This window comes from Onychomys torridus, chromosome 5 (assembly GCF_903995425.1).
Source record: "Onychomys torridus chromosome 5, mOncTor1.1, whole genome shotgun sequence".
NCBI lineage: Eukaryota > Metazoa > Chordata > Mammalia > Rodentia > Cricetidae > Onychomys > Onychomys torridus.
The window spans coordinates 96,993,711-97,005,385 of NC_050447.1; the positions used below are offsets into that span (position 1 = coordinate 96,993,711).

At 49.1% G+C, this 11,675-nt stretch overlaps 1 protein-coding gene across 1 annotated transcript; it reads right to left on the minus strand.

Annotated features, from left to right (window-relative positions):
• Positions 1-324: 324 nt before the first annotated feature.
• On the minus strand, positions 325-6,950 carry Prss16 (serine protease 16). The gene is made up of 12 exons (XM_036187283.1): positions 6,884-6,950; positions 6,644-6,810; positions 5,807-5,906; positions 5,578-5,707; positions 4,382-4,505; positions 4,129-4,206; positions 4,005-4,052; positions 3,270-3,560; positions 2,429-2,570; positions 719-898; positions 495-640; positions 325-381 (listed from the first exon to the last, which is right to left on the minus strand). The coding sequence occupies exons 1-12, from the start codon at positions 6,948-6,950 to the stop codon at positions 325-327; spliced, it is 1,530 nt and encodes a 509-aa protein (XP_036043176.1).
• Positions 6,951-11,675: the final 4,725 nt, after the last annotated feature.

Consider the following 11,675-nt stretch of genomic DNA (forward strand, 5'->3'; position numbering starts at 1 on the left):
GCTCAGTGTTTCTTATTTAACAAGACGGTTACATCTACAGAGAAGGCTCTAGCATGGACAGCCATATTTCCCTGACATTTACCATACAGAATATCAATGTCTACAAGGACAGTAACCACTGGCCTATGTTTACACTGATCTGTGACAAAGCACAACTCATCGTTGGCAGTGAGGATGACTGGAGAACAAGGACACAGAACAGGCACTGAATCCCAAGTCAGAACTCCTCCTTCACACCAGCCGCTTGCTTTCGTACAGTGAAGAAAAACGCCAGGATGCAGTTGCCATGATGGGACCGGTGAAGGGCTGGGTTTAGATCCCACATCAATTCTGGCTCTTCTTTGTATCTTTAAGCCAGACCTGTAACTGCTGGAAGATTCTCTGTGAAGAGGTGGGGAACGTCCTGGAAGTTAGAACTCCACACTGGATAAAGAAGGGTCACGCAAATAAGTATGTAAATGAGAATATAAACTACGCAGAGCCTTTTCTCTTACCTGGCGCCCCAGGCGTAGGCTGGGAGAGTCTGAAGGCCTCCTAGGTGCCATATCAAAGCAGTGGGAGGCACTGGGGATTAGAAGGGCTGGCTCAGAGGGTCCCAAGTCCTGTGTTACACTCAGCACATGCCAGGGATCCGTGTCCCCTAGAAAGAAACGGGGGGGATGGTGTTGAACTGGGGCTACAATGACGTCGTAGAGCCAGGTTCTGGTGGCACACTCACCATTCACATACAGTACTTGGGTGGCTCCGGGAGTCTGGCCACCATAATAGGAGTTTGTCTGGGCCACAGCCTCAGTGACAGATGCAGCTGAGAGACCAAACACTTGTTCACACAGAGCGAGCTGGAAGGGCAGTGCTGGGAGCTGGGAAAAGGGACACCGAGGACCCTCACAGGTGACATCTGTGGAGAGAGTACCTTTAAGTATGAAGAATACATATGGCCAGGACCCCGCTTTCCTTCAATAATAATTTATACAACACTCCCTAGTAGTGACCTCCATGAGCTCGCAGTTCTGCCAAAAAGGCCCACACATCCCGGCTCATGACATCCCCGAGTGACCAGGGCTATGACAGAAGCGGTCAGGAGGTGGGGCTCCTAGAGAGAGCACAGTAGGCTCAGGGAGAGCATCTTGTGAGAGTAAGGACTCAGGGAATGAGGACAGATGACCTGAACAGGAAGGAGTGACCAACAGGGAAAAGAGAAAGTGCGGAGGTTCAGAGGGAAGGAGAATCCCGGAATGACTGGTTCTCAAACTGGATCAGGTCTCCCCTGCCTAAAATCCACAGCTCACACTGCACTGTCCTGGGTAAAGCTGACTTCCTTGGCCTCACATGAATTCTTTCTTTCCCTCCTTCCTTCCTTCACCATTCGCTGACCACAGACATATGTGGGGCAATACTGAAATACACAAAGCTGTGTAGTAGCAGTAAGAAAAGTCATTCTCAGTTTATGGATGTGGAAATTGGCTAACCGCAGGCACTTGGCCAAGTCTGTCCAAGAGCACACCGATAGGAAATCGAATTTGAACAGTTTACTTCATGTTACTACACTCGCTTGTCTTCAAAGTGCAGAAAGATTTAGAACTCAGCTCTGGGCTGGGTATGGCATATGCCTGTCAGGTCAGCACTCAGAGGCTGATGAAGCAGGAGTATTACTGTGAGTTTAAGGTAAACCTGGGCTACATAGTAAGACTCTGTCCCCCAAAGGAAAACAAAGGCTTAACTCTGGGGTAGGATGACCAGAGTTGACAAATGACACAGGATACCTATGTTCAGACACACAAAACCTCCACTACTTTTGTAATGTGATGTCTGAGTTTTCATCTGCAATATTTGTTTGCTTGCTTGCTGAAGTTTAGATGTAACTGGTCACCCTGTATTTTTGCCTGGCAACTCCAACCTTGGGTCACTGAAATTACAATCCTGTAAGTAGGAATATTTCTCTGGCTATGGTGTAGAAGTCAGACTGCAGAGGTGAAGTGCAAGCCTGGAGACCAGAAGAGGCCGGGGATCCAGGCATCCGTGTGTCCCTCTGGCAGGCCCACAGAGTAAGAAGTAGAGAAGGGGAGGGCAGGTTGCAGAGCGGGCAAGACTTAGTGCTTGACAGGACATCTGGACAATGGGTAGAAAGCATCAAGATAAAGTTTCTAGCCCAGTGACTGAGCAAGGCTGGAGACATTCTGGGATAGGAGGTAGGAAGCTCCGAGAGGGAGGGAGGGAGGGAGGGAGGGAGGGAGGGAGGGAGGGAGGGAGGGGAAAGGGGCACTCAGGTTGAGACCTGAGTGTGAGTGTTAGAAGGCACATCATACCAGGTGGCTGTTTACCCTCTCCAGCCAGACACCTCTGGGGCTACACTGGACCTAGGAGTCTGGTTAAGTTGTGACCATGAATTCAGACCACCTTTGGTTTGAGAGTTGGGAGGATCACTCACAGAAGCCAAACTCAGTGCAAGTCTGGTACAACCACTGCCGGTCCCCCACACCAGACACTTGAGGTTCGGTGGTTCTCAGCTGTGCCACTGTCTCTGCCCGGGAAAAGCTTAAACACCTCTGGCCGATGCTGCGCAAGACTATCTAGGGGGCAATACACACATGCATATATCCGTGCATGCATCATAGACACATTCCTCCTCTCCCAACAAGCCAGGGCGCCACAGGCCTATAGTAGGGCTACGGGTCAAGAGTGAGAAGGGTGAGTTCCTGAGTTTTCTTGAGTGTCAGAAGTCAGTGGGAGGGAGGTCCCTGTAACTAAATGTCCAAGGTCTTGTCATCTGCGAGACCCTGAGTAAGAGTTAATCATTCTACCTATTTGCTCTTCTGTAAGTGGGGTTATAATAGTGCATGTCGCCTGAGAAATGTATACGTTTTGTGAGGTATTCTTCAAGAATTTGGTCCAGAATTAGAGCAGGGAAAGTGATGGCGGAAATATAATTGTAGGACGAGGAGTGGGGGTATCCCTAGAATTTATCTCAAGAGCCCCCCCTTCGGTCTTAAATACTATTGTGCATTTACTGTTTGCCTGCTGTGGCCAAGAACAAATGACAAGATAAAAGGGTAATAATTATGGTTTCTAACATTTGGATACTGTGTGTGTAGCACCTGCCTGGCTGCTTAATAAGCTATTATCAGCCAGGTGAAGTACACAAACCTTATTTTACTGATGAGGAATCTATGGGTAAGAGGAGGGTTTCTGTTGTCTGAGCTCAGCCCAGGTGGAAGCGCAGCCTTGGTCCTCTAACCCCTGGCTTGCGCGCGCAGGTCTGGGTAGCTTACCTGCACCGCCCGGCGAAGGCCGAGGTAGGGCGTGGAGTGACTGCGGTTGCCGGAGACCCCGAGGAGGAGTCCGCAGAGCTGGCGCACGCTGAGCGGCGCTCCCGCCTGCCCGTCGTACTGCACCGTGCCTCCCACCAGCGCCTGCAACGCGCCCAGCAACTCCCCCTGGTCTTCAGCCAGGTCCAGGGACCCGCAGGCGCTCAGCTCCTCCTTCAGCACGGCCCGTGCTGCGGGACCTGCGCGCAGCAGCCGCTCCACCTCTGCGAAGGCTTCGGAGGCCGCCGCCAGGCACTTCAGGAACCAAGAAGCGACGTTCGCGGGGGGGCTGGATTTTCCCTTCCTTGGAACCGCATCCTCTTGCGGCGGTTCCCAGCCCAGGTCCGTGTCCTCTCAATTTTCCCTTCTAGTCTCTCGCATCTTCAGGTTGCTACTTTGACTCAGGTAGACTAGACTGGAGCTCGCCAGAGGCCCCGCCCCCTGGTAACTCCTCCCCTAACCTGCCACGCCCCTCCTCGGCCCCGCCCTTCACTGGCTCCTCCCTCTGCTCAGTCCCCCTCCTTCCCCACGGGGCGCCTCTTCTCTGGACGCGGCGTCTAGTCTTCGGTTCCGGCAGTTCCGAAACCTGCCCGCGTCCCTGGGCTAAGGCCTTCGCTCAGGCTGCTCCCCATTCCGGCCGGGCTTTCCCGAGCTCTTCCCACTCCCTCTCCTTCCTCCACACTTTAGGCCCCCGCCTACCTCCAAAGATCCGCCTATCGCAACTTGCGTCAAGCTTCTGGCCACCACCTGCGGCGGGAGGGAGGAACGTCGGGGTAGTGCGGTTCTGGGGTCGCCTCGCTTCCCCCCGCCGCAGGCGTCTTACCTCGTTGTAGGCGTAGAAGTCCAGCACCGCGCTCAGCGGTGCGGAGGAGGCGACGGCGGCGAAGACGAGGTGGGGGAACTACGAAAGACCGGGCGTCAGCCTGGGACGAGGCGGGGTGCCCGTGCCCGGAGTCCCTCCCGGCCCCAGTGACCCGCGTGGGTAGGGAGAGGCGTGGGAGTGCGCCCCCATACCCCTGGTTCGGGCCCTGGAGGAAGACCTCTCCACCCCCGCCCACCCGAGGAATTCCCGGGACCTTCAACCGTGTCCAAGCCGCCAGCGAGCCAGCGTAGGAGCCTCCGAAGCAGATCCAGGGGCTGGAGGAGGACACGTTGAGGAGGCGCGAGAGCGCCTGGCGCGCGGACGCCACGTCAGCCAACCTGCAAAAGAGCGCAAGTTGGACCCTCCACCCCTGGGGGCCACTGTGCAGAGCCAGACCAGAACTCTTCCCGATGGCTCTCGGAGCCTAAGCCAAGGGAGAAGGCCCACCTACCTTCTTTCAATACTCATCTCAGGTGAGAATGGAAAAGTTTCCTAGCACGTTAGATTAAAAACATCAAAAATAAAGAGAAGCTGAATGGGCTAAGGAACTGGGGGCTGGGAGAAACCCAAAGAGGAAGGAGAAAGATAGTGGGGTATAATGTCCTTTCTCTCCTCATTTTCTGAAATGGTTCTCAGTCAGTGCCATGTGATTGCCCATTCGGAGCCAATTGAGCTATAGAGAAGACCGAGAAGGAGAGACACAGAGACGGAGACAAGGCAGGGACAGTCAGGGAGACCGGTAGAAGAAGAGAGGTACAAAGTCAGAGAGAAGAGATAAGCCTAGCTGAGGGCACTGAAGCCGGTGAGAGGCTGGGGTAAGAACTGGTGGGGATTAGTAACAGAAATGAGACGCACAGGAGAGCCATAAAAATATCTGGGAAAAGAAATATCCTTCTTGAAGAGGGAAAGGTTCCAAAGCCTGAGACTGGCATGTATCTGCCAGTGTGTAGCAAGAATTGGAGTGTAGCTGAGTTACTGTGAGTGTGAGAGTTAACTGGGGAACCTGTGGCCTCTATAAAGACTTCTGGGCAGCAGGGGAGATGTAAGGAATGGACTTGAGCATCATGGCCCAATTTACACTCAGACAGGATCCCATTTTCTATGTGGAAGTCAAGGACAGAAACAGGATGTGGCTAGAATGTTGCTAAGAGCTTCTAGTGGTGTCGAATAGTAGCCCACGTGGGAGCTTAGTGTTCTTTAGACAGAAAGACAAGAATGGAGGGCAAGAGAAAGGTGGAAATAGAGAGAGAGAGTTAGAGATGACAGGCGAAAGAGTAAGGGACTGAAACACAAGGAAGAAAAGGGGAAGCCGGAGACTCAGAGGCTAGTGAACAGGAGCAGAGACAGCTGTGGAGACACCAGCAGCATTCTAGTCCTATAATTTTAAAACACCTTCTTTATCCCACTCACGCATGGCGGCTGGACAAGAAGCGAAGCTGGGCCATTTCCAGGCCCCCAGCAGGAACGCTCAGACCATAGAATCTGTGTTCCAGGCTTATCACCAGGGCCCCCCAGGCAGGGGCCAGCGCTACAGGATGCCCTGTGAAGAGCACATGGTAGAGAGGTGGATGTGAGTTATGAGCTGTGGCCTGCAGTTCCCTTCCTAGCCTCCTCCAGCTCCCCAAACCTTGCTTCTTACCGGCCATCACTGAGCCAGGCCCGAGGCTGCCCTCACCCCCTATGTGCAGAAATACCGGTGCATCTCGGCTGGCTCTGTGTTGATCATTCACCCAGTACCTCTAAGAGTGGGGATGAGAGAGAAGAATGAAACTCCCTTCTCCCTGGCTCCAGCCTTTCCCCTGAGAATCTCGCCTTCTACTTAGCGGTGTCTTAGCGGAGCGTGTCTAGGTCACATAACTGTAAAAGTTGATATTTTGGGCCCTGGGAGGCAGAAGTGGGAACTTTAGTTACTCCCAGCTTGCTGCATGTTTGCAATGTGCTCAATAAAGTATTTTTTCCTTGAAAAAAATAGATGTTTCTGTTTGTGCCTTTATTCTTAAATCCTCAAGACAGAAGGAACTGGTTGGTGCATGGTAGGTGTCTGCTATTTTGTGAGCAGCAATAGTGACTAAGTAGATTTAGGAATAGTGGGGCAACCTTTGGAGATTACACACAGAGGAGGCAATGGAAAAGGATAAATTTGTTTATTTCTTGTGATTTTTAACACCTGTTGTCACTATTGGTTTCAAGGCTAGTTTGAATTTTGGCTACATGTTAAAATCTGCTATTTTTGGTTTTTTGTTTTGTTTTTTGACAGTCTATGCTACCCACACTGGCCTTAAACTTGCAATGGAGCCCAGGCTGACCTTGAACTCCCAATCCTCCAGCCTTCCCCTCCCAAATTCTGGGATTACAGGTGTGCAGGGCAAGGTAGAAATCAGAGAATTGGGGGGCGGGGAGGCGGCACAGACTAGGTATAGAGTAAGTTGGCTGACAAGGCAGTCCAGTGGGCAGTGGCCTCCTCTACTGGCCTTACCTGCAGGAAGGTTCGGCTGTCAGAGGTGTTAAAGGGATCCAGTGGTTGCTCTAACCACCCTTGTTTGGGGACAGCTACAAGACCCTGGCTTAGACCAAAGCCCGGATTGAGGCCAGAGCTCTCTTGAAATCTCTGAATGTGTTCTCTCAGGCGCCTGAGAAGCAAGGCTGTGAAACAGGGAGGCATGAGAGTTAAACTGGGCTCTGTAGGTCTCCCTGCTTGACCCAATCCCCCTCTTACCTGGAGCTGACATTCCCCAGAGGGAAACCAGAAGCAAGAATCCGAACCAGGGAGCCTTGACTGCCATTCTGTCCACTACTCTGTGTGAGGAAGGGTTCCAGGCACCCTCCTCTTTTTCCACCCCTGAAAACCTCTAATATGTCCCCAGGGCTGGGCTTTGCTTTCAGGAGAAGCTCATGTTTCCTTAGGAACGCCTCTCCTGGCAGGTTAGGCGTCCTCAGTAACCGCTAAAGCGTAGCCAGACGCCAGAGTTTGGAGAGCTGGCTGACTTGGCAATACTCCCTGCTCCCAGCTTTCTTCTCCTCCGGCCCCTCCATCTCCTCTTATGGTGCTCTCGTTTCCCCCTTGCCACAGCCCTTGCCTTTTCCCTGTGGATTTTCCACTCCCCGTTTCTGCTTTACTGTCTTCCAGTTCTTCCCTCTCTACCTCAGTGCCTCCTCTTGCACCCTCTTACCCTCACCCTTAACTCGTTCCTCCCTGCCTCTCAGCATGTCTTTGGTTGTCCCAGCAATCAGTCTCCCCTCTGTCCTTTGGTCACATTTTTTTTTTTTTTTTTACCTTCTCTGCTTTCCAGGCCTCCCATGTTACCTCCACCCACCGCTCTGACCTACTACTCTTTCCTTTAAGCTCCCTGCAGTGTATGAACACAACAGGTCTCTGCTGCCTCAGAATTCCTACCCTTGCTTATCCTCTCTGCGAGCTGCCATTTCTTCATGAATCCGTGGGGTTTATTCCTTAACCTTTAATCTTCAGTGTTCAGAAAGAACAGTTTTTACAAAGGCAAAGAGAGCTGGGGTGTGGTAGAGCTTTTGCCTGTCTATGGTGCATGGCAGGCTGGACTCAATCTCCAGCACCAAATTAGCTGCCGGGTGTGGTGATGTGAGACTGGGACATGGCCATCACTCCGGAGGTGGAGGTGAGGATTGAAGTTCAGTCACCTTCAGCTACACAAATCAAGTTTGAGGGCAGCCTGGGATACAAGAAAAAATGTTTAGTTGCCAGTGGTCTGGCCCTTCTTTATCCCTTTATCCAGCTCGATGTTTTATTCCTTTTCAAGGAACTATGAGAAGTATTTAGAATAAATAAAAAAAAATGAGTGCTTTGCCTATTTGTGTGCACATGCACTGTGTACGTGCCTAATGTCCATGGAGGTCAGAAGAGGGTGTGAGGTCCCCTGGAACTAGAGTTACAGATGATAGTTAGCTACCATGCAGGAAGCAAAGCTGGGTCTTCTCCAAGAGCAACAAGTATTCTAAACTGCTGAGCCGTTCCTTCAGGCCCTAACTATGAGAAGTATCAGACATATATGCAAACAGTTTGCTGTCCCTCTAACTAGAAGGTAAGCTCCAGTAAGCTTTCTTTGCTAAACACTAAATTCTACCAACAGCGTACATTGTAATTACTTGTGACAGTAATTCATCAATTAACTTTGCTAGATCTTCTTTAAAACTGTACCAAGGATTTAGTGACTTCTCACTTTTGAGCCACCACTAACTTGTCTAAGCAGCCTCTTAAAGGGTCACCTCTTTCTGCCACATGGTCATTTCCACTTAGAAGACAGGAGATTCCATTAAATATGGGACTAGCTATTCTCGTTGTGGTTCAGGACACACTCCCAACTCCTTATCTCACTCAAAGTAAAATCTAGAGCATTTAAAGTGGTCTATGAGACTCCACATAACCTAGCCCCTGTTACCATCACAGTTTCATTCCATACCCCCTAACTCTTGGGCTTGTTCCAGCCACACTAAATTGCTTTGTATTTCACAATTTTGTCAGCTGCCCCCCCTTCAGAGTCCAAGCTTTCATTAGGACACTCTATCCCCAAGCAGTGGCAAGTCAATCACTTCCAACAACCACATGGATCTTTTCTAGATGTAAAGAGGCAGCCTACAGCATGGGGGGGGGGGGGACAACCCTGTTTACTGGCTATACATCTGAAAGATTAGTATCTAAAGTAATCAAAAACCTAAACATCTAAATGCCAAGAAAACAAATAACCATTAAAAATCAGGGCATAGAACTAAACAGAGTTTTCAAAAGAAGAAGTACAAGTGGCAGAGAAATATTTTTTTAATGTTCAACATCCTTAGCCATCAGGAAAATGTAAATTAAAACTGCTTTGTAATTTCATCTTACTCCACCCAGAATGGCTAAGATTAAAAAGAAAAAAAGGGCAACAGATGTTAGCGTGCATGTGGGGAAAGGAGAATAAACTGGTACAACCACTGTGGAAATCAGCGCGGAGTTTCCTCAAAAGGCTAGAAATACATCCATCATGTGATCCAGATACACCACTCTCAGGCATATGCTGAGAGAACCCTCCCATGTACTACAGAGATACTTGCTTGTATGTCTTCATTGCTGCTTTAATCACAATAGCCAGGAAACAGAAACAGCCTAGATGTCCATCAGCTGATGAATGGATAACAAAGTAGTGGTACATTTTCACAATGATATATTACTTAATTGTCAAGAAAAAATGCAATTATGAAATTCACTAGTAAGTGGTTGAAGCTAGAAATAGTCATCCCTGATGAGGTAACTCAGACCGAGAAAGACAAATATGCTTTGTCTCATGTGGATGTTAGATTGGAATCTTTAGATGTTTAAGTTAGAATACCCAGAGAAGCCAGGAAACTGGCAAGGTGGCATTAGAGGTGGGCCTCCAGGGAAAGGGGTCAAAACAGAAGTGGTATGACGGGGTTATAGAAATAAAGAACAGAAAGGACTAAATGAAGTAGGGACTAGGGGCGAGGTAGAGGAAGGAGAATGTGGAGGTACAACTACGGTTAGAGAATGGCATATAAAAGTCGGCTTCTGTATGAGTCCTCCTCCTCCTCCTCCTCCTCCTCCTCTTCTTTCTCCTGTTCCTCCTCTTCTTTCTCCTGCTTTGCTTCTTCTTTTTCTCTTTTTTGGTTTTGTGAGACAGGGTTTCTTTGTATAACAGCCCTGGCTGTCTTGGAACTTGCTTTGTAGACCAGGCTAGCCTTGAACTCATAGAGATCTGCCTCCCTCTGCCTCCCAAGTGCCAGGATTAAAGGCATGCACTACAACACCCAGCTTTGTATGAGTGTTCTTAATTATATACATATATACACATGCACAAATATATAAATTAAAGACATTTAAAAGGAGATTCAGGGTGTTCTAATGACTTTGGCCTCCACAGGCACCTAACTCATGTGCACAGGCACGTACACACATACATACATAATTAAAATAGGTCAAACTAAAATAAATTCTTTAAAAAGTAAAACAAATAAAATAAATGTTTTTGTCCTGCATTTAATTTTTCACAATGATTGTATCAAATTTTTCAGAATTTATAATCTGCTCAATAATTTCAAGATGGTGTAATAGTTTATTTTTATGTAGATAAAATAAGTTTATATTATACGTTTATGTAAGAGAAAGCCTAACTTACAAGACAATCAGGAGAATGTACAGCATACTTGTTATTTCCAAGGAATGGAGTCGAGGACTAAGACCGGAGCTGTGTACACTATAAGTCCACAAATGCTGGGAGCAGGGTCGGAAAGACAGTGAAGTGAGGGGTAAACACGGGAAACTTTCCATTGGCTGGAGTCAGAACCAGTACTGGATCACACAGTTCCAGGACAAGACAAAGAAAGTGGAGCTGGGAAGGGACCACGTGTAAGGTCAACACCTAGGTAGTGACTCTGGTGGGGAATCTTGATAAGCTAGCACAGTCCACTAAACCCAGTCAGTTCACTGGGGAAAGCGAGAAGACTGTACAGTAGCAGACCAACTGCCCCTACCTGTGACGTCTCTGCTCCAGTGCCCCAGTAGTGTGTCCTCTGCCTTCTCCCAGGATTTTGTGGGGTCCCGGACTACCGCAACCTGAAGAGCACCCGTCAGGAAGAATCCCTTGGTGCAGGCAGCTAAGGCCCGCGGGGGCAGGACAGCAGGATAAACTGTCCCTGACTCTCCTTTCCATAATTCATCGCTACAACCTTCAGAAATGTTTTAAAACTTTGTGCATCTCCCTCTCTCCTTCCTCATTTCCACTACCGTTTTGTTGTTGTTGTTTTTTGGTTGTTGTTTTAATGTACTCCTTTCAGGAATTTCCTGTCCCCATCAGGAATGTTAAAACGAAAACACTCCAACTTGGCAGCTTTTTCCGCTGTGTTGTGTGTGTGTGGTGTGTGTGTGTGTGTGTGTGTGTGTGTGTGTGTGTGTGTGTAGAGTCAGCCAGGCTGATTTCTGAAAATATCGTGCCCTGTCCAACCCCCTCCCCAGCTCATTCAGTGCCCGAAGAACCCCTGGCCCAGTAGCCTCTTATCCTGGTCCTTACCCTTTGTGGATTCAAATAATGCTCCCACTTGTGAAGAGTGACTCCTCGCCGAGATGTTCTGGTGGTCCACCCCACCCTCACCCCAACCTCTAGGATTGTTTCTGAAAGCTGTATATTGTTCCTGGTTAAAAGAATAAAACAGGTCTTTGAAGATTGGCATGAAAGGCAAGTGGGGACAGATTTGCAGATTTGTTTCATTCCGATGTCATTGAAGGAGTTTAAGACAGTCTTATTGCAGCCGAGGGGGACAGCAGTGGTGGGAAACCGAGGAAGACTCGGTGGGGTGAAGGTTTCACACTGAGGACCAGTGGGGAGACTTACACTCCGCTACTGAATGTGATCTGAATCTGAGAGAGCTTCTATTTCTGATGTCAGTATTGCAGACAGATTCATAAAGTAATGATCAAATCTTCTTTTTGTGTACATTTCTAAGAAACAGAACCATTTGCTTTGTATATAAATATTACCAGGGAT